This window comes from Suillus fuscotomentosus (assembly GCF_016647785.1).
Source record: "Suillus fuscotomentosus strain FC203 chromosome Unknown F5891scaffold_7, whole genome shotgun sequence".
Lineage (NCBI taxonomy): Eukaryota > Fungi > Basidiomycota > Agaricomycetes > Boletales > Suillaceae > Suillus > Suillus fuscotomentosus.
In genome coordinates, this window is record NW_024539519.1 from 453,822 (window position 1) to 475,321 (window position 21,500).

General features: G+C 48.0%; 9 protein-coding genes across 9 annotated transcripts; 5 read left to right on the top strand and 4 right to left on the bottom strand.

Moving 5' to 3' along the window:
* Positions 1-370: 370 nt before the first annotated feature.
* F5891DRAFT_684572 (uncharacterized protein) lies at positions 371-1,820 on the top strand. Its single transcript, XM_041372784.1, has 2 exons — positions 371-747; positions 802-1,820. The coding sequence occupies exons 1-2, from the start codon at positions 503-505 to the stop codon at positions 1,442-1,444; spliced, it is 888 nt and encodes a 295-aa protein (XP_041230886.1). The 5' UTR covers positions 371-502; the 3' UTR covers positions 1,445-1,820.
* F5891DRAFT_1183250 (uncharacterized protein) lies at positions 1,773-3,841 on the bottom strand (the record flags this gene model as incomplete). Its single annotated transcript, XM_041366258.1, has 7 exons — positions 1,773-2,018; positions 2,076-2,308; positions 2,331-2,855; positions 2,913-3,043; positions 3,093-3,107; positions 3,158-3,506; positions 3,565-3,841. 7 exons carry the CDS (start codon positions 3,839-3,841, stop codon positions 1,773-1,775), a joined length of 1,776 nt encoding a protein of 591 aa, XP_041230887.1.
* Positions 3,842-6,270: 2,429 nt separating this feature from the next.
* F5891DRAFT_1183251 (uncharacterized protein) lies at positions 6,271-7,494 on the top strand (the record flags this gene model as incomplete). Its single annotated transcript, XM_041366259.1, has 11 exons — positions 6,271-6,325; positions 6,382-6,410; positions 6,469-6,499; positions 6,556-6,588; positions 6,639-6,715; positions 6,747-6,824; positions 6,898-6,986; positions 7,079-7,155; positions 7,218-7,258; positions 7,315-7,340; positions 7,407-7,494. The coding sequence occupies 11 exons, from the start codon at positions 6,271-6,273 to the stop codon at positions 7,492-7,494; spliced, it is 624 nt and encodes a 207-aa protein (XP_041230888.1).
* Positions 7,495-7,864: 370 nt separating this feature from the next.
* Positions 7,865-10,635, bottom strand: F5891DRAFT_1008756 (uncharacterized protein). Its single transcript, XM_041360550.1, has 7 exons — positions 10,372-10,635; positions 10,044-10,325; positions 9,634-9,985; positions 9,570-9,584; positions 9,399-9,520; positions 8,560-9,341; positions 7,865-8,507 (listed from the first exon to the last, which is right to left on the bottom strand). Exons 2-7 carry the CDS (start codon positions 10,312-10,314, stop codon positions 8,265-8,267), a joined length of 1,785 nt encoding a protein of 594 aa, XP_041230889.1. The 5' UTR covers positions 10,315-10,325; positions 10,372-10,635; the 3' UTR covers positions 7,865-8,264.
* On the top strand, positions 10,636-12,384 carry F5891DRAFT_1008759 (WD40-repeat-containing domain protein). Its single transcript, XM_041360551.1, has 6 exons — positions 10,636-10,983; positions 11,037-11,256; positions 11,309-11,618; positions 11,676-11,758; positions 11,810-11,934; positions 11,987-12,384. The coding sequence occupies exons 1-6, from the start codon at positions 10,766-10,768 to the stop codon at positions 12,246-12,248; spliced, it is 1,218 nt and encodes a 405-aa protein (XP_041230890.1). The 5' UTR covers positions 10,636-10,765; the 3' UTR covers positions 12,249-12,384.
* Positions 12,385-13,181: 797 nt separating this feature from the next.
* Positions 13,182-14,507, top strand: F5891DRAFT_684655 (uncharacterized protein). Its single transcript, XM_041372785.1, has 2 exons — positions 13,182-14,318; positions 14,376-14,507. Exons 1-2 carry the CDS (start codon positions 13,266-13,268, stop codon positions 14,448-14,450), a joined length of 1,128 nt encoding a protein of 375 aa, XP_041230891.1. The 5' UTR covers positions 13,182-13,265; the 3' UTR covers positions 14,451-14,507.
* Positions 14,508-14,987: 480 nt separating this feature from the next.
* Positions 14,988-17,234, bottom strand: F5891DRAFT_1008767 (uncharacterized protein). The gene is made up of 7 exons (XM_041360552.1): positions 16,831-17,234; positions 16,727-16,780; positions 16,652-16,671; positions 16,312-16,600; positions 15,893-16,257; positions 15,573-15,838; positions 14,988-15,514 (listed from the first exon to the last, which is right to left on the bottom strand). The coding sequence occupies exons 1-7, from the start codon at positions 17,087-17,089 to the stop codon at positions 15,352-15,354; spliced, it is 1,416 nt and encodes a 471-aa protein (XP_041230892.1). The 5' UTR covers positions 17,090-17,234; the 3' UTR covers positions 14,988-15,351.
* Positions 17,235-18,123: 889 nt separating this feature from the next.
* Positions 18,124-19,238, top strand: F5891DRAFT_1008771 (uncharacterized protein). Its single transcript, XM_041360553.1, has 4 exons — positions 18,124-18,387; positions 18,437-18,539; positions 18,593-18,715; positions 18,747-19,238. The coding sequence occupies exons 1-4, from the start codon at positions 18,232-18,234 to the stop codon at positions 18,893-18,895; spliced, it is 531 nt and encodes a 176-aa protein (XP_041230893.1). The 5' UTR covers positions 18,124-18,231; the 3' UTR covers positions 18,896-19,238.
* F5891DRAFT_1162135 (uncharacterized protein) lies at positions 19,215-20,550 on the bottom strand (the record flags this gene model as incomplete). The annotated part of the gene is made up of 5 exons (XM_041365280.1): positions 19,215-19,428; positions 19,479-19,929; positions 19,983-20,102; positions 20,152-20,390; positions 20,424-20,550. 5 exons carry the CDS (start codon positions 20,548-20,550, stop codon positions 19,343-19,345), a joined length of 1,023 nt encoding a protein of 340 aa, XP_041230894.1. The 3' UTR covers positions 19,215-19,342.
* Positions 20,551-21,500: the final 950 nt, after the last annotated feature.

Below are 21,500 nucleotides of genomic sequence, written 5' to 3' on the forward strand. Positions count from 1 at the left end.
GAGAGTTTTAATTCTAATAATTTAAAGATAATTTCTTGAAAATATTCTTATTTCTTCAACTCAGCCTCCCTGGAAACGAACTTTATTTATTAATTGGTATGGCAGCTCAGCGCTCATCGCATCATTTCCAGGGAACAAGATCATCGTCTCATATGAGTGTTCTCAAATATCTTAGGTGATTTTCTTTCTACTTTTGCCTTCTGAATCTGCCCGCGATTCTTATAGGCTTACGCTGGCTCGGTGCGTTTGTTCTCTCTGATCCAGGTCTCTTCGAGTCAACTACTCACGTCCTTATTTTATAGTTGAGTAGGGGGTGTCGACGTCGAATCACACGTTCAACTTGGGCTCTTCCATATCTTGTAGCTGTAGCCTGCTCACATTCGTTCTTTATCACGATCTTTCTTCGAGCACTCGTTATCGACACCCTTCCAATCTACTCTGTTGTACTGGAAAAATCTCCGGAATTCCTTTCAGCTTCAATTGCTTTTTGATATTGCTTGCAATGGCTCCATATCTCCTTTCAAGATCCGACCCCAACGATGCGCCAGGCGTCCTTCCTATCAGCAGAACCATTTATATAGTCGGATTCACCCTCGCTGGCTTACTTGCTGCTACTTCTATATTGTGGCTTGCATTGAGGTTCTTCCGCCGCAAATTGCAGGCAAAGCGTGCAGAAGAACGGGGTGCAGCTTTCCTCAATGTACAAGGCGTTGTTCGAGAAATGAACGAGCCTGTCAGCCAGTTCCTGTAAGAATCAATATTTTACTTCGTAAATATAAGTCTCCTGACTTTGTCAAACAGTAGTCAGTCGACGACTGTCGTTTTCCCACAAAAGGCCGTTGTCCCTGCTCAAATAGCAAGACCTTCAAGACACGACCATGTTCCTTCTTCTGAAGTTCCTGCAGCATGTGCTGCTCCCTTGCCACGTCCCCGCGCACTCTCTAGTCTCAATCCCTCGCATTCGCGTCAAAGTCGTAGTTCGTCAGTTTCTTTGGGTAATTTCCGTTCATCCACTCGATTTCCTTCTGGCTTGCGTTCCTCACATTCCCGGGAATCTTCACGATCATCGGCTTCCCATCAAGCCCGATCCGTTCGGCAATTCTTCCAACCAGTGCTTCCTGATGAACTCCCTCTTTCGCGTGTAGGAGAGCAACTCCACATTCTGCAGTCGTTTGATGACGGCTGGTGCCTCGTTGCGCAAAACAACTCTATTCGCTCTCGTTCTTCATTATCCATATTCAATCCTTCACGACTCTCTGCCAGGGTGGAGAGTAGCGGGGACAATGTACAGCTTGGGTTTGTCCCAGCATGGGTCTTCGTCAAGCCCACGAAGGGACTGAGCGTAGAAAGACCTATTCGCAGCTCCAGTGCAGGGATGCTCCAGGCTGGCTCGGACGCTCCCGAATCGAGAGAGACTGTGATTTCTTGGTCCAACTTTGCTTGAACCAAAGTTGAAAGCCCCGATGGTGCATACATCGATGTCTATCGTTTTCCCTTATTCACCCATATTTGGTAGCCGCGCCGGCCGTTTGAAACCATGTCGCATGAAACCTGCGGTGCAAGTATGCTTCACTTATAGTTTATTCTTCACGATACAACTGCATTGTATACCCTCATTAGGTGTTGTATCCAATACATATACCAATATTTGCATTCAGCAGGAAAACACGTCTGTGAACCTCGGGAGGCCTGGGACTATCAGGAAAAAAGGTATATACAGATGACTCAACTCCATGAACGACGTAATTCATACGCGGGAGGGCCCATCGTGATCAAAATTGTAACGGCGGGAGGCGCCTGACGCACTTCGGTTGAGGTCTCTTCCATTCCTCCATCGGCGTCCCAATGGAGGAAAACGTATCTGCAATCGCTGAACCTTCTGGTGGATGCCCGACTTGATCAGCAAGATGATTTACTTCTGCTAGTGCATCGGTAGTGTTCTGCGGGTCCTGCGGAGGTTCACGCGAAGGCGATGGTGTGGGGGCATTAAGGGGCCAGGTAGGAAGATAACATATTTCCTGCAAGTAGATTATGCTTAATCCGCTGGGCTAGGCAGGAAATTATTTGGATCCCACCTCTGGGCCGCAGGCAGGTCGGCATTTAATCCATATACTCCAGTCTAACCAAGACATCAGCTTTTGGGTGTCTTGTCTCCAGTCATTCATTATTTGAGCGACATCAGGCTCCCCATCAAGTTCAATGGGGAAAAGAGTGTCGAACCCGCTCATGACACCAACAGCCCATATGTTCGTAGTGACACGACAGATTTCTCTCATTGTGTCCTCGATGGACTTGAGCAACAGGCGTTCTGAAGGCGTCATTAAGGGTACTTGATATGTCATCGCTGGTAGTATGTGTTGTGGCACATAGCCTGAACACTGGGGATGCCCACTGCAATGGATGTAGGCCCGGAGTATCTGCGCTAGGGACAACGGTGGCATCTAATAGATATGGCGCGAGCATAACGCGAAGCTGGGTCTGCACGAGCTTTGCTCGCTGAAGGAGTTCTTGCGGGTCTGATGGGGTGAAATTGAGAAGATGCCGCACGAGCTCGAGCCGATCCGCATATCGATCAACGATGACGTGGGTGAGGGCCTTCCAGTCTATTCCGCTGCCCGGGTCTGGTCGACTGATGACTTCGGTGAGCTTTCTCATCAACTGCGATATGTCTTCTGGTGATATTCCGAACACCCGGTGGTCCCGCCGTTCAAGCCCCGCGCGAACCGGGACGAGGGAAGGTGCTAATGCGATATCGTACAGTGAGACAAGACCGGCCAGGTCGAGCACAATGCGAGATTCTCCCGGGTAGCGATTGTGCCATGAGCCGGAGTGCATGGCTTCAACCATGCGACTCCCTGCGCTCAGAAACGAATGACGTTAGTCGTATTGGAACACAAGAACAAAACACTAACAGAGTTCAGGACTGGGTGGGAGAGGACGGCGATTTTTCGGAGGGTCCCTGTTGTTGTCCTTCCATAAGACCCGGACATGCAGGAAAGATACTACTTCGACACCGGCCGTAAAATCACACAACATAACTTCACTAGAAGTTCATCAGTCGAAAGTGCGACACAGAGTAAGAGCACACGCACAAGTCCATTTCCATCCTAGAAATCTGAGAATCAGTTATAATACCATAGCGAGATGACTCACTAACCTTGCGAAACCGTCGATTCCGAACTTCTTTCCCCACCTACAGAGATCTGTAATCCGTGAATTTTCATCCAAGACGCGCTCAGGTTGCACTTCTCCCCAGGCTATTATATCCTGTATATCCATTGTACCCTCGGATACCTTAGCAGCACTACTTCCATCAAAGTACAAAACTTTCAGAGGTCGCGTTGCTGCCAGCGTAAGGTGCCAGCCAGTATTATCTCCACGAGCAAAAGCAAGAGAATGTTCTGGGTCTGTAGCGGTCCACTCGGGCTCACTGGGTATCGCATTGCGGGTGGTGCCGTGATACAGTAAAGTACCTATTGGAATTGTTCCTGGTATTATGTTATGTCCTATAAAAAGATGAAACACTTGTCCCGCATTAGCAAAGCAGCGGACAGGGATACGTACCATTACGATATCGAGTGTTTGGCCAGTGTTGTAAGAGTGAGTGGACCGTGTCGAAGATCAAATTCCCTGTCGCGTTCTCGGCAGGGCCTTCGTCAAGACTCCATTGCTCGATTTTCGAACCGAAACCAAATGAATGTAGTTTATCATTGTTCGGGTTGGCGATATTCAAGGGTCGACCGCCAGCTTCTCCAGTAGTGCTGACGGGAAATTGTTGGGTATGGAGAGCTAGAACTGCTGACCCGAGGTTCATAGCTGCCGCAAGGGACTGATAACGCATTGCGAGAACTGTCAGAGAAATATTGATGTTATCGTGTCTTTATCGGAGCCAAGTAATGCGCGGTCACTAGTGTTCTTGGCAGAACTCAGGAGTTATGCCAACTGGAACTGGTTGGTGGTCCACAACAGAATTCGTGCGGAGGGAGGGTGGCAGAATCTCACCCAAGGACCAAGACTTGCGGAGATGTAATTTTGATCTGATAACAGTCTGCATGCACCAATTACCATGTTCGCCCGGTTGATTCCGAGCGTTCGGTAATTCGAATATCGCAAGTTGTTCGCCAGGGCGATCGACTTCGTGAAAAGATAGAAATGGCAGAAACAGCGCTGCAGCCTCAGATATCAATCATGTATGGAGGACCTGCCAACGCGCCGGCCCACCTCCCGAGTTTGAACGTGGTGTAATTGATGTTCGATGCTGGATCATGTCAATTTGTCCGATACGTTACTCATGCATATATGCAGAGAGATACGTGGCATATGTTACAGGATGTGTACGTACCGTTGCAACATTGAACAACGAAAAGTGAGCAGTAGCATGTAGAAATTGTCGCCGAGCTGCCAGTCATTCGTGCTTAGATATAGTACTTGCTGGTTACCACTCGATTTTCTGGAAGTGCAATAGACGGTGTCCGGGCCCTCGGCGAAGCCTACATATCAATGATGTTAATGTATTATGTTCTGTCAGCAGGAAAATACAAACCATCTATTAAGTCGCTCCACGGCGTAGCTAGTGACTAGGTACAGCACGGAGTTTGAAAAATTCGTGTTGTTTGCCAGACCGCTTACTAGATGGTCCCACGAGTCGTGTGTCCCAAGAGTCCGCGCATTGACTCTAGCGCACGCAATTCTGCACGGAATCCTTATCCATGATAGATCTGGATTTGCACAAACATAATACACACTGCCATTTTTTTTTGAAGAAAATCGAAGTAGATCTTGTCCCATGGGCAACTTATCAGTGTGAGAGGCATAGAAGGCTCGCTCTAAAGGTCATATCTTCACATATAATTCTGGAATATTGTAAGATGGTTATACATGATTAGAGAATACTAAACAAATTTATCTGGGGCACATGCTTGTCAGGATTATCTGCGATGAAAGAAATAAGCCCCAGACGTGATAATCTGCCCAAAGCATTACATAGAGACTGTGTAATCAAAACTCCACAATGCCGAAATGCTTTACACCATGCACACACTCAAATGGTGCGGACTCTGCGGAGCGTGAAAAGGCATTGCGGCAGACATGTGACATAGTGTGACGAAGTGTGCGAACTCTAGGGAAAATGCGCAGTAACTCTCCGCTGGACTCAACACGTCAATTTTCGAAAAAGACCTTGTACTTTCGATGTCATGCTATCACTGTCAAAGAATTAATTTTGTTTGTTTGTGCGATGTGGAGTAAATAAGTAAGATTAAGTAAGCTGACATTTTCCTGATGACTTTTACGTCGCCGAGGTTAGTACCATCTTCGTATCTAGCACCTGTGTAACTAACATAATCTGTAGCTATCTGCTACAGGTATACCAATATAACTAGTTGACTTCGTACGTCGCTGAGCTGTCTGCTACACTACCTAGACTGGTGCGGTCTTCGCGTTTCAAGTGACGATAACGTATTAAACTGCTTCAGAAACTTCACAGCCAATACGATGAGTGTGCTACTTGGCGAGTTTCCGAATCAATATCTGTGCCTCATTTGATCAAACCTATGCGTATGTAAGTTATATATAGTTGTTCAACGGGTGCGTTCTGTATTTATTACTAGTATGCAGTTTGACCAAAGATCGAAGATTGTATGTGCCTCGGAATAGAGTATGATTTTGCTCAGGCTGAAACTACTACATCAGGTGCAACTGTATCTTCTATCAAGTCGCTCCCCAGCCGGTACATCCAGTGTCTTTGAAATCATGAGGACAAAACGCCCCATCATGATTACAGCAAGCCAAGTTTAAACTCGAATCATACGATTTAGTTTTACACGGCCACTTTGATGGGTTCACAGCTCATTCATCATAAGAGCTAAGAAGGCGCATTATGTGTGTGAAACATATCTTTGACCTCTAGATGGAGTATTCGACTGACGATATTGCAGCAGCGAGGAGCTTGCAGTTCGCTACGGTGTGTCTCCTTGTTGACATAAGGACGAATCATGACTGACAAGCCATGTACCATCAGTACATATTCAGTGCGTACTGCCTGAACCCCATAGTCTTTATCCTAACACAGTTCAGCGTCCATGGCTACAATATGGGTAGGCTTATTCGGATCTATCCACGTCCACTGTCAAACTCGCTTATCCAGACCTATGATTATGCATGTTCATTTCATGAAGAGGTAACACGCTTGTTCCATGATACACCTCGATTTTTATATGTTATGCAAAGTGGACATTTTTGCTTCGATCGCACTGGGGCAAGATGAAAATCATGTATATCGTTACGCGATACCTCCCCTTTATCATTCTCGCCATTGATCTATATAGTGCGTTCCGCTCCAGCGCACATCACCCCGATGATGAATTAACACTTGTTTTTCAGTGAGCTTTGCCCCAAATGAGAATCCAGCTGTATGTGTTGCAGTGCAGGATTAATGAGAACGAACGACTTATTGCATGCCTTCACCAGAAATGCCGGGTGTTGCAAAATATTAATCCAGGTACGTGCATAATACGTATACATCCTTGTCGAAGGCTAACTACTTTCCTCTCACAGGTCTCGACCTAGTCTTGGTTATTTTCTCCGAATGTATCTCTCGTTCCCTCGTACTATGTATGCTTCTGATCTGATTCGTCCAGGCTTTTTTATTCTCAGAACATATGCGCTTTGGAACAGAAATAGATTCTTGCTCGTAGCCATGTTGTTGACCTTGTTTGTGAGTCCCTAATCTACTCACCATACCCCAGCTAGTGGTAGATGTATCAGCCAGGCTGTTCTCGGAGCTTCCACTGGCATTACTTTCTCCACTACCATCTCTGCAGCACGTTTGTGTTCTCTCCTTCCCTCTGGTGTTCCACGACCACTAAAATATTGTGTTTACTTCACAGATGCGACTAGCCCAATCCCGGGAATTACAGGGTGCTACCGGAGTTCGACCAATTACTGGCTCTTTATACCATTTCTTCTCCTTTCTGTATTCGAACTGGGTGTGTAACCAAGAGCATATATATGTACAAACACACCCTGACAGGCGTTCTTCCCAGGACTCATGATCCTCACGCTCATACCTGCCATACAGAGCTGGCGGACAAATTCAAATGGTCTGTACTGCTGTCCTGGTGAATCATAACATATCCTATTATGCATGCGGTCTTCGTGAGTCAACACTTGTACACGCCTTTTTCCGCACTCATCCATGATCATTCTCTTTCCTAAAGTATTCTCGGCAGCGAACATCTTCACATCGCTGCTCCTCGAGGTGCGTGAATCTATTAAATATATTTTTGACCGAGCTGTTGATGTTCTGCGCACCAGTACTCTTACCACAGCGTGTTCTATGAGTAAGCACCTCCACATTTTGCTGTGTATTCCTACTAACAATACCCGAAACGTACATCCACATATAGTTTTGAGTTCATGATCCTTGCAATCCTCGCCACGCGCATGCACCTTTATCTCTGGAAGACGAACCGACATCCCACACGACTCTACTAGTGCCCTTGTGCATGTTCCAATGTCCGACATGTCATTTGCACATCACTCGGTGTGATATCTAATTCTGTGATTTATTCGGTGCCGTTCATGGAGCGAAGCTTGGACCGTACAAGATAATTGGTGGGGGTGGGTATGGTAGCGTTTGTTACGTGCTTTAATTTATAGGACGAGTTTGTCGCGGGGTGGTAAGAGCATTTGAATGTCCTTGGTCTATTTAACGCCTATATCTTGCATTGTAAGCGGCGGCAGAAGGATCCAGAATTTGAGTGTGCTAGAGCCAAAATCACCGATGATCTAATTATGCTCCTGCTACACATGATCACTGTGAAACGCACACATGCATTAAATAGATTCTGTCCGCGACGGAAGCTATGTTCGCTCCAAATACTACTGCGAAGTCACCGTCAGGTACAACGATGTAGCTGTTGCATTTTTAGTAGTTTTTATTGTCGTATTGTCATTGATGTATTGATATCCATAAAAAGTACAGGTGGTCGCCATATAGTACTGGAACGAAAGAACGAAAAAAAGCAACGAGAACTGGTAACACGATGAGAGCCTGCATCAGTGCTGGACAGCGTGCTGGAAGGTGCAGATGGTAGCCATATACAACTGATAATATCGTAAAACAAAATAGAAGAGCAACTTGGAGGGGAAAACTCGGAGGGCAAGCAAATAGATTGCAAATGAGCAGCACAGTATGACGAGGTGGAAAGATGTACGTCTATTAGATGACTCATGCTTGCAAGAACGATGTGAAGGCCCGTGAATCAGAAACCGTACGGCGGGAGGCGCCTAATGCACTTCGGTTGAGGCTTCCTCCATTCCTCTGGTGTCCCAATGAAGGAAAATTCATCTGCAATTACTGAACCCTCGGGTGGATACCCGACTCGATCAGCAAGATCCTGTACTTCTGCTGGTGCACCCGTGCTATTCTGCGGGTCCCGTGGAGGTTGACGTGGATGCCTTCGCCCGGGGGCATTGTTAGGCCAAGTAGGAAGATAACACATTTCCTGCAAAAAGTTCATGCCTGGTGCGTTAGGAAAGAGGTTATTCAGATCCCACCTCTGGGCCGCAGGCAGGTCGGCATTTAATCCATATACTCCAGTCTAACCAAGACATCAGCTTCTCGATGTCTTGTCTCCGATCATCCATTATTTGGAGGACATCAGGATCTCCACTCAGTTCAACAGGGAAAAGAGTGTCGAGCCCGTTCATGACACCTACGGCCCACATTTTCGTAGTGACGCGGCAGATCTCTCTCGTTGTCTCCTCGACAGCTTTCAGCAGCAAGTGTTCCGAAGGCGTCATGAAGGGTATTTGGCTTATCATCACGGAGGTATGTGTCGTGGCACATAGCCTGAAAATTGGGGACGCCCACTGCAGAGTGTCGACACCTGAAGCACCTGCGCTAGGGACGACAGTGGAATCTAATAGATACGGCATAACCATAACACGGAGCTGGATTTGCGCGAGTTTCGCTCGTTCAAGGACTTCTTGCGGGTCTGATGAGGTGAAATTCAGGAGATATTGCATCAACTCAAGTCGATTCGCATATCGATCGACGATGACGTGGATGAGGGTCTTCCAGTCAAGGCCGCTGTTTGTCGGGTGTGGCCGACTAATGACTTCGGTGAGCTTTCTCATCACCTTCGATATGTCGTTTGATGATATTCCGAACACCCGGTGGTCCCACCGTTCAAGCCCCGCGCGAACCGGGACGAGGGAAGGTGCCAGTGCGATATCATACAGCGAGACAAGACCAGTCAGGTCGAGCACAATGCGAGAATCTCCTGGGTAGCGATTGTGCCATGAGCCAGAGTGCATGACTTCGAATCTGCGAACCTCTGCACCAAGAAACATAAAACGTCAGTCGTGTTGGTATATGAGAAGATGATACTGACGGTTGTTGGGATCCAATGGAGGAGGGGAGGGAGGGGAATGGTCTTTGTCCTTCGGTGAAAGCCGGACATACAAGAAAGATACCAGCTCAACACCAGCCGTAAAATCGCACAGCATAACTTCACTAGAAGTCTATCAGTTGAAAGTGCGACACAGAATAAGAGCATGCGCACAAGTCCATTTCCATCCTGAAAGTCTGAGTCAGTTATATACCATAACGAGATTAACTTCGCTAACCTCGCGAAACCATCGATTCCGAACTCCTTTCCCCACTTACAGAGATCTTCAATCCGCGATCTTTCATCGAAGAATCGCTCGGGTTGCACTTCTTCCCAGGCTATTATATCCTGCGTATCCATTGTACCCTCGGCTACCTTAGCAGCACTACTTCCATCAAAGTACAAGATTTTGAGAGGTCGCGTTGTTGCCAGCGTGAGGTGCCAGCCACTATCTGTTCCACGGGCAGCGAAAAGAAGAGAATGCTCTGGGTCTGTAGCAGTCCATTCGGGCCCACTGGGTATCGTTTTGCGGCTGGTGCCGTGATACAACAAAGTACCGGTTGGAACCACTCCTGGTACTATGTTATGTCCTATAAAAAGATGAAACATTTGTCCAGCATCAGCAAAGCAGCGAAAAGTGATACGTACCATTACGGTACCGAGTGTTTGGCCAGTGTTGCAGGAATGAATGGACAGTGTCGAAGATCAAGTTCCCTGTCGCGTTCTCGGCAGGACCTTCGTCAAACCTCCATTGCGCAGTCTTTGAATCGAAACTATATGAATGTGATTTGTCATCGTCCAAGTTGGCAATGTCCAAGGGTCGAGCGCTTTCATCAGTAGTACTAACAGGGAATTGACCAAGTAGTGCTAGAGCTGCTGACCCTAGGCTCAGAACTACCACGAGAGAATGAGAGCGCATTGCGATAACCTCTGGGTGTTATCGCATCTTTATCAATGCACTGAACGTGTGACAAACCAATACTTGCTATAGCAGGCTATAGCTACTGCGGCGGCACATATATCTCAGTAGCGTCTATGAATGACTCATCAGGAGTGAAGATCCGGATTCCGGATGCTCGCCAGACTCTCCGGAATTATAATATCAAGGGTAGACTCTCAGATGATCTCTCCGGTCTGAGACATCTGCAGGCACACAGAGTTGAACGTTCTGAACATGCACCATTCCAACGGGATGTTATGGTGGTGATGGCGGGCAGTGGCGGGTGCGTTGGTGCCAACTTGGTGGATTGATTGGCATTGATATCAAGCGGAGTTTAAACTCTGCTGCCGTCGTCTCCCCGCACTTTGGCCCAGTTGTCCCAGGCTGGTAATATCGAACGGAAGCACGGCAACTTCCGCGCCGTGTATGTATGGCTCTGCCAGCACCTTCACCTATTCATCTGCTACGCTCACATTCCAGCGCAGTGAGCACTCTCTCCATTTCGACGGACAACGAGAGAATCTACTCCGGAGATACTGTCGGACAAGTCATTGTCACTTCCACGCGCTCATTGCGACCACTCGCATCATGGAAAGCTCACACCGACTCCCTACTGGGCATCGAAGAATGGGGTTCTCAAATCGTAACGTGAGTAGCTATCTGTTTTGTCCCGGCATTTTTTTTCTAATGTTGTGAACTAGACACGGGAGGGATAATAGACTTCACGTCTGGGCACGACCCGAAGAGTCCGCTTCCATTAGACAAGGACCTGCGACTTTGTCAGATCTATCAACACCAACAACATGTTATTCTATGGATGTCAACGCTCTTAACTACTGCAGGTTCTCTCTCCTTGACCTAGCAGGGGCGAGCGCCCAGGAAGGTCTACTCGCCGTTCCGAACCTCGTGGAATCAGCTCTTGTAGGTAATCCTTCTGTTGTGGTACGGCGTGATCTCAGTATGAACTGACCAGGCAGATATCTGGTCACTTCCATTGTGTAAAAGGCTCCACGCTGCTATAGGTGATCCACTAGACACTTCCGTAACAGCCTTTTCGGATGGCAGGTCAGGCAGCAAATCCGGGATCATCATGTCAATGCATCTTTTTTACTCTGCGTTGTCTGCACCTTCGTCCTCTATGTCAGCAAGAGAGTTGCGCCTGTTATGCGCATACGAAGATGGAAGCGTTGTCCTGCGAAAGCGGACTGCACATGAGACCAAACAGACTGTCGAGGGCCGTGGATGGGAAGTCGTGTGGAAATCCAAACTTCACGTAGAATCAGGTTCGTCGAAATATGCATCATTCTCATGGGGATTCTGACGTAAGTTGTCGTTTCAAGTGATGGCTATGGCAGTTTCTTCAGACTGCACTCTTGCTTTGACAGTGTCGGCGGACCATTTAGTGGGACGATATGATCTTTTGGTTCGTGTCCGGGTAGCCCTGCATGAGTTTGCTCTCTGAGATTCTGAACAGAAGACCCAGGAGGCGGCAGAATCCACTCCCGCAGGAACTGCATTCAAGACAAAGCATCCAGGAAATGGCGCTGTTGCCATACGGAGCGACGGGAGAGTATGCGCGATTGGGGGATGGGACGGCAAGTCAGTTGACCGGAAGAACGTGTCATTTGAATCGAGCTGACTTGTCAAGCAGAGTGCGGTTATATTCAACAAAGACATTAAAGTTGCTGGGAACCCTTGTACACCACAAGCAAGGATGTCAGACGGTTACGTTCGCCTCTCACATTGACCGTGTACCTCTTTGTGGAGACTTGAAGGAGGATGACTCCTCTAGTGACGAGGATGAAATTACCGTCGAGGAAAAGCATGCACGTGGTCGGTGGTTGATTGCTGGTAGTACAGACGCGAAGGTGTCGATCTGGGCGTTGATGGACTTCGAGAAGACAAGCACATAAGTTGAACCGATGCCCATGGTAAAATGAGGATGTGGCATATCCCTTGCTTGTTAATTAATTGTATGTTTGTGTGTCCCAACTAGTCGTCTGAAATAAGGCGTGGCTCAGCCAATTCAAATAAGCCAAAGCAACCTCCAGCCTGTCCGAGAACACCCGAGAGATGGTCAGCAGGCCAAATCTGTTGGAACATCAGAATCCCTCAGATCTTGCACTTGTCGAGAAAGATGTTTCGCAGCATCGTTGGAAGGGTGCCAACCAGGACGCCTCCTGATAACATACATGATCGTCGTCAGTGGTCACCCGGAGTCTTCGCCCGATGACTGACAAACTAACGCCACCTCTTGATCACTCGCCTGGAGGTCAACAGTTCAGTGACACTATAAGTCCTAGAGCAATGATGGAAGTCTGCGAGGCGCTGTGAATCGTGGACATCGCGCGATCGTTGCAGCACACGAAAAAGTCGAGGGCGCCGTCGGGTCCTCAGCGATGATGTCGAAAAAAGGATTCTCATACAACAACGCCGCCTAGGCACTGGCATACATGTTAAGTGGCCTAGCGCATGCGACGTTCAAATCATGTGGACCAGATTCATCGATGGGAGAGAAGTAAAGTTGATGGCAAGCCTGAGTGCGAGTTGGGTGGGGTTTGCGAAGCATGCCGGCAACCGCCAAACTCGCGAATTTCCCTGGTCGAGCTTGGCACCTACGCTCACAAAAGTTTCACTTTGTCGCCTATCATTGTCAGACTATGGAGGCAGTCGTTCCTTTTCGCTCACTAGGTAAGCTGTTGGGTGTAGACTATGCATCCGGGTGTCGTAAGTGCGGATGTCTCAGGTGAGTGATTATGATTCAGACTAGGGGGCACACCATTCAATTCTAATCATGACGTCGCTCATATGTCTCAGTTTAATGCCGTGCATATTGGTCACAGTATATAATCTCGCATTCTGGTTTTCGCATCATTCTATAACTTGACTTACAACTCCATCTTGCATATCCATTCAACTCATCTTCATCTATGGCTTTCGAAATGCAGCAACTCCTTACTTCTGGCAGGCTCCAGAATTCCGACTTTACTACCTTACATTCTGCCTATGAGTCCAGCACCTCCGGCGCCGAAGTCATGTCTTCCTTCTCTATCGTCACTCAGGACATTTCACCCAACACCTCCCAATCTTCTGCATACTCCAATGATTCCTCTACCCGGAAACTTAAGCGCAGGCATGCCAAGCGCGGGCGCTTCTCCAAACGCAAGGCGGCTATGAGTCTACTTGAAGATGCTAGCGCATGCGACCCCTTGCCTCTGGATGCTATTGCTAGCCTTTCCTCAAACTGGCTCAACCTGTCCCTCCCAGACCGCACTCCTACCTACACGGACTACTTCGTGAATTACTGGCGACATGCATTAGCAAAGGAGCAGGACATTTTGATGGATCATTTTACTGCTGTCATGGCAGTCGTCCATGAGGATTTACCGGCTACCTCAACCACCCGCTCGACTCAGCCTACTTTCGTGCAATGCAACGAGGAGTCCTCGAACATCCAATACGAAAATGCTCTATTTGCAGTCACCTGTCCCTGGGACGATGGAGAGAAATCTTACCTAGACGACTGGATTGAGTGGGACGAATGGCGTCGGGAAGATGAAGTCTATATCCCAACAGGCGATCGTCATGACTATGGAGCGATTGGCCAGCCACCAATATATCCACTGCGCAACATGGGCACCCATTTCCAGATCGTCGCACCGAAGCCGATTCGTGCGTGGAACAGCATAACCTGGCTGGGTCATCCACCCGTCACACCTGAACCAGTACAAACTCCTTTTATGGAGAGTTCCACCATCTATTCCACGGCGTACCACACGCACGCCGAGTCGACCGTCATCTATGACTCTGGCAGCGCATCTCCCTCATCCTACCTCTCTGTTCTTGCTGCCTCTATACCTTCTACTGGCAGGCGTATTCCTCCTCCATGTGTCAATGATCCCCATCCTACCACTCATGGAACACAGGCAATTTCTCTCGAAAGACAGCATTCGAGAGATCACAAGTTGTTCCAATTTGTACGCGTACGTCTCTTCTCTTATCTCGTATCAATGATCAAAGTACTGATTGCTGCTGTGCAGATGTCTTATGATCAAAAAGTTCTTGAGCTTGAAAGATTAGTTGGATGGATGAGATCTCATTCGCTACGGATGTGACTCCAGCTTACATGCATGATATTTGTTTGTATATTAATTATGGATTGTAATGATCAAGGACATTCACTCTGCATTCAATTTTCGTTGTGGCGTCGTTTCTTTTCCCAATACGCATCGTTGCTGAGTTCAAGAGTTGCTCTTGGGTGGTATACTACCGCGTTATCCTTTTCAGCGATCTCAAGCTCAGTCGTATGGCCCTCGAATATCTTCCGATCCTGAGTTCAGACGTGCCTTTGTATACAAGGATTCCAGTCCGCCAGGTGAACATACATTACTGGTGACTGAATGCCATACTCGTTGTTTCGGATGCGCATGTCACGAGACAAACCCCTATACCACCATAGCGTCTTGGGCAAGATGTCTTAGTTACCTTCCAACATTTGCTACCCACCCACAGTTGACAGAAAAGCCTTCGTCATACTGAGAGATTTGATGCTGGTCTTTGCAAGCTGAATATAACCTAGGCTGCTCCTGACTTCATAGGAGAATGCAGTCTGTACAAAAGTACGCCTCTTAAAATTTCACTAACTTAACAACTAGAGCAAAAGACGGTTTATTTCAAAAAATTAAGATACATAAACTCGTTTATCGTCACTGTAAGGTTACCCCAACGAGAGTGCGTATGGTATACTCGTAGTATATCTCGGTTTGACTAGGTAGTCTTAATATAATCTTGTGCTCTGGTGAGTGAGGAAGAGTGTCCTCGACAAATGTGCAGCAGATAAACGGAATGCGTGATGGGGTGCTGAATCGCAGTCCCAGTACTATTAACGAATAAATACATCGAGGTGTCGTTGCCTCGAGCCCAGGCGGAGATTATGCCCATTGAAAAATCATTTCGGCCAACAGTTTTTGCGGCGCAAAGTCGTCTTGATTCCACCATTCCGAATTTCCGATCACATCAATGGTCATCAGCGCCCGGCCACCCCCATTGGACGATCCGAGTTGGTCCATTGTGCCACGTCTGCACTCTGCGAAGTGCTAGATTGGACATTGTGGACCCACGAGTGCCAACAAAGCCCGCTCCATTCGATTGAATGATAGCATCGATGAACACCGGATACCTGGCAACAGGGACAGTTTCTAGCATGAGAATGAAAAAAAATAATTCAATTGGCTCACCACTTTCCATAGATTTCCTCCGTCCGATCTGTCGCATAATCTACCCACGTCCAGCCCAACGCCCGGACCTCTGACCACCATTCCGGGTCAGACTCATCACTCGTCATGATAACGTGTGTGACCTCGATCCCTTTTCGCGTGCGAAGTTCCTCTTGCACCTCGGATACCCTGCGCGCAATGATAGACAGGGAGGCAAAGCACTGATCCACAGGAAGGCCATGACACTGATCGCGGAAGTCACCGTGCCGTATGTGAACGGATATATACTATGGAAAGTTGGTAAATCTGCGGATCAGCCTATACCCGAAAATTCCACTCACGGGAGGTACTGGCTTCAGTCGGCCTGGCACATTCATGGCGCGCCGGGCATGCGCATCGGCAAGCTTTTCCATTGTTGCATTCCATCGCATGTGTTGGCCTACAAATCTCCATGCAGGAGAATAATCCATCTCCCATTCCCATGGACGTTGGGCGGCTATGAAGTAAAGAAAATCGAAGCATAGTAGCTGGTCGTCTGGGAGAAGTGAAACGTGATGCTGAGGAGAAGGACGATTCGGTAATCCTAGATTTTCCGAGCGAGCCTGCGGAAACGCAAGCGTTGCAAGGGACCAAAACGACGCGTGGTCGTCTATTATGTCAGGAGGTGTGAGTTTGACCCAATCTGGGGTTCGCGTCCACGAAATATCTGTGATGGCCACGTAGTTGATTTACTGGTTAGAAATATTCGAAATTGTCTTACCGAGTTTGAGGCGATCTATGATGGGACTTGCACGAGGACGGGGATCCTCCGTGTATCTTTCAACGCTTTCCCAGACGCTCCAACCACCAAGGTCATCGAGAACCTGACTTTCCGAGTCCTTTACTTCGTGCCATTCAAGTACGGGAATGCCTATAGCTTGGCTAAGCCGAGGGACGTCAAAAATTTCCCCAAAAGCAAATGGAGGTTCACTTGAGTCGATATGAGAAGAGAGGAATTTCGCAATTATGGGAATACGCTCTGTTAGGAGTGCGAGGTAGATTAAATTGCCCTAGTATTTGTGAGGAACTGGGACAATGTTGGAAGTGGATCGTTGACTTACATAGGTCATCACGTCATTCGCTGACAAGTCACTGTGATCAGTGGTGCAAGTGGCAGTTGGCTAGAATTGACGTACTCCATCCCGCTGAAGTAAACGATGTAATGTATTTTGTGTCGTTACGAAGGTTGTCTGAGATGATTATTGTGAGATAGATATGACGTTTTGGCCGATTAACTGACCTCGAAAGCGCTGGGTAGGTGGACCTTGAAGATACGACGGCGAGTTGGAGGCGGCAGAATATGAGGGCACATCTTGCGTGTCGAGATGGCTTGAGGGCTTGAGTAGGAGAAATCCAAAGCCGAGCAAGGATATACCTGCTAGAGCAGTGCATATCGTTCTGCGAGATAGTTTTCTTCCTCTAGTAGTTGGTGGTGGTTTGGCACCCAACGTAGGAATAAACGGAGTCTCTGGGTCGTCGTATGGATCGTGTGTGTCCATGAGATGGGAGGCTCAATGTATGCGGATGATGGTGAGTATTTACGCTATGTAAAACTCAGGGCAACGCCTCATCAGCCTCCCATGAAAGATCCGGGTCGCCCACGGTGACGCCACCTATTTGGTGTCAGGGAGTCGGCACCCGCCCGATGGCATCAGAAGGCACCATGTACGGATTAGGAACCATTTAGGCTCAAATCATTTTAAGAAGCGGAAAAACATCGGCGCAAGCACCTCAATTTCAAGGAACTGTACAGGACCCATGTGATGTCCGGACAAAAATCAAGTTGGGGCTTTATTGCAGCTGCGTTTGTTCGACTTGTTCCGGTGTTCCTAGAATGTCTGGTATCAGGGATTATCTGTCTCTCTCACATACAAGGATGTATATTTCCAACGGTCAGAGTACAAAATAAGCACTTACAAATCCCGAGTCTTGGAATGTTGGAAATAGGACACGGCACTCCATAAAAAGTGTACCACTTTGAGGTTGGAAGCGCTGCCATAAACTTCCGGTATTGTGAGGAAAGATGGACCACATCCACGGAGGATAATAGCAATGGAGAGAATCGTCGACTCAAGCATGGCAGAACTAGAATCCGATGAATTCATCTACAACAATGGCTCCAGAAAAGAGTAACTTCCTAAAGTGAACCGCGAAGGAGGTATCAGGTGAAACCGACCAGCTGTCCATCGCGTAGATGACGGAGAATTGGTTCATAAAATCTCTTGGCGTTTAACCCGGCTTGTTTGACCATTTGTCGCGCATCTTCCTCAGCAATGCTTTGACCATTCTCGTCCACCTGTGCTCCAGTTTTAACCGTATCTGACAGTACTTCTGCCTGTCACCCACGCCTTCCTGTCCATCGCAGATTTAGCTCAATACTGGGTTCCGGTTAAAGAACTATAGGAGAGCTGGAATAGACAAAGGTTCCTCCACAGATCAATCTGGTACGTTGTTGACGATGAACAAGAATATCTCCTTCAGAAGTTCCAGTGGCAGTCTGATGGAATGTGATTTTCAAATAGCACGTGACTAGTGATTTGTTTGGCAAAACCTTTGGATCCAAACAACATATAGATTTTTACCTCCCATATCTGTCAAGTACCAGCGACGACAGCCACAGGCCTAGGGCGCCATCATCATTATGGCTACCACATGCCCCTTCTCCGGGTATCGCCAAGTAGATTCATTTGGTCCAGATGAAGAGTATTCATCAGACACCGAAGAATTCTATGTCACGCTTGATCTCGGTACTGTCGAGCCAACCCTACTTCCCAGCAGCTCAACCTACAGGCTTGTAGTAAGCATAAGACCTCATATATCATAGCCATCACTACAAGGCAAAAAAGGGCTTGGATACGCCTACGCCATTCCTGCAGCTTTCTGGTTCCTTCTTCAGGGGTAGGCATGATACGCTCCTTGGTTCGGAGCTTTTGTTCACTGAAGGAAAAAGTGCGTAAATGTTTTGTCTGTCAAGTTAAATTCACGTTTTATGTCGATCAAAGATGATTCCGAAAGAAATACGCGAGCTTTGACGCACGTCGGCGTCACTGAACGACGTATCCGATTCAAGGAGGTGCAGCTACGACAGAAGACTCGTGAACAATTGGAAGAGGTTCCTGCTGTCGGTGGGAACTCATTCTCATAATGGGGTACAAGCGGAAGCCGCTGGTCATTCACTCGGACGTATGATTGGGAGTGTTACAGAGCCCCGATCTCGAAAACGCAAGAAACGACGTGACAAGGGGAAGGGGAAGGAGACGTCCCCTCAGGAGGAGGGGAGAGACGATGCGATGGATACCACTTAGTTTTGCCATCAGGTGATTCGTCCTTATCATCTTATCGTTCTGCATATGTCGCGTTCCCCAGTTCCCTATGAACTACAGCTTGAAAATTTGGTAGAAATATCCATACTTTACATAATTACAATGTACTTCGGATAATTAATTAGGCAAAGCAACCGGTGATGGTATCGTAAGGAGAGCAGGAAGATGAGACACATCATGCTCTGACCTCTCGCATCTCCGAATAAAAAGGTCAGATCCAAAAGTATACTATACAACACCAGTGACGGTGTCATCACAATAGATGTGCAGCTCGCAAATCTGCCTCCGCATGCTCCTGTTGTGGCGTGGCTGCGAAGGGCGAACCGAGAGACGTGTGCTCACTCTCTTCAAGCGGTGCGATATCGAACGCCTGCTCGATATTTCTCCTCAGCTGCGATGTCACGAGCAATATCCTCAGGTGATTGGGGTTCATGTGCACTTGAAGGCACGGATGGCAGATTCCCAGTTCTTCACACGCCAGAAACCGACCAAAGAGGAAAGGAGCAAAAACCAACCTGCGAGACGGAGTAAGTAAACAGAAAAAAAATGAACAGGTAACACGTACCGAGAGTCATCAAAAGAAATGATAGCCACTCTCGTGAAGACATGTTGAGAACAATGGTATTGGTATTGGTATTGTCCTGAGGCATAGGAGCCAAGGATGAAGATGAAGGCGGGGCGGATAGCATGAGAACATCAGGAATGCCATTGCCATCAGCCGTGGGATGCATCGCATCTGCTGCAGAACGAGAGTAAAAGCCATATTGGATCAATGTTAACCCAAGGCCTGCTCTCGAGCCATACTTTGCGGCGTGTGTAGTGTGGAGGAGGTATGTGAGGAGGAAGCCGATGAACTGGAAGAAAAATGAGACGAAGAGGTTCGAAATGAATGCGAGGATGGAGCCCGAGGGAAGATCGCCGACAATCATCCCAGCATCGCTATCCATTCCGGAAGGAGCGTGTATGATAGTATCCCAATACGGGGGTACAGCATCTGCTTGGGCTGCCGCATAAGACTTGAAAGATAATAAGGTGAGGTGAGTTAAAAAATGAGTAAGCATAGGCATACGGGTGGAGCATTGTTCTGCGTGTCCTCAGGGACCATGTAGATGCTGCCATCATCAGCTTGTATTGGCACTGAGGCTGAGGAGGCGGGTTTGACGACAACATTTGAGAACACTCCATCATTCTGTATCCCTCCACCTCTCACCCCAGCAGGTGAGTTCGTCGGTCGGTACGCGGACATAATGAGTAGGTAAGATAGCCCCAACTGCCCTGCGCAAGAATGATGGTCGTGGTAATGTCGTTCCCAAAGGAGAGGTTGGTAATTCGCCGTTCGAATTGCCAATATCGTTGGGTAAAGCAATCGCTAGAAGCTGTGGGGGAGAACCAGGGGGCGGACGGTCGTAATCGTAATTCCGCTCAAAGTCATAAATTCCAGGAACTGTCGTACTACCTGGCGTACTTTTGAGGGGATCTGGGATGTAGGGAAGGGTCGCAGCACGCGCACGATTAGATGGAGAGAGTTCAATGTAATCCTCATCATCATCGCCGTCGGACTCAAAGGCGTCGTTGAGTTCACGATCAACGTCTCGTGATGACTGCTGCGTTGGCAGCGGTGCGTAATGTGCAGACATGGCAGATCGCATACGAAGGATATGGCAGGCCTGCAGAGGTGCTACTATGTAAGCGGCTGCGGCGTCCACACCAAGTTCTCACGAGACTGTATGTTCTTCAATTTCAATATAGCCGGCATTACCGCCCTGGCATAGCCTCCTTGTTGTTGTTGCGACCAAATCAACAGGGAACGTAATATCTCAAATATTGTACCATCATGACACAAGTGTGGTGATCTCTGTCCAGTGTCCATGCTGTATGACCTCTGTATCGTAGCTCACATTCAACACCTTTCAGCCTGCTTCAGCGCCAGACTCCCGCTCGCAGTTGACACCCCCTCCATCAATCCTCCTTGTCAACTACCGCTAGTGGTGCGGCCTTGTACATACTACCCTACAATGTCTACGTCATTGGTAATCGTAATTTTACGTTGCATCTTGATCTCATCCAGCAAACTAAAGACACGAGAATTTTGGTTGGTTCATGATGAAAATTTCATCAAATGTGAAGGACAAAACATTGTCAAGGAGATGCTACACTACACGCCCAACTTCTGTGTGGGAGAGAGGGTAGCTGACACAAGGGACATGCGAATGAAGAAACCAAATGTGATGTATGGGGATTCGGGAAGCGCTGTCCCAAGGAATGCGCTCGACCGTAAGTGTCGACATGTCAAGGTTACCACGTCTGTCGGTGCTGATGTCCGTGGGCTGTAGGGAGCGAAAGCGTGCGGATAGGTGGAGGCAGAATTCGGAGCAGCTAGCTCGGTGATAGACGGTGAAGGGATTGATGTGAACGTGGCAGAACAGCACAGAATAGGCAAGCGTGAGGACGGCGAACTTCGACTTGAGAATATCGATTAGGAGTGAATATGTTTACCGAGCGGTGGTTGAGGTCTTTGCCACTGATGCTAATTGATGCGTTCAGGAATTCACTGCACACCTTGTTGGTAGCCGATAACCCCACAGAA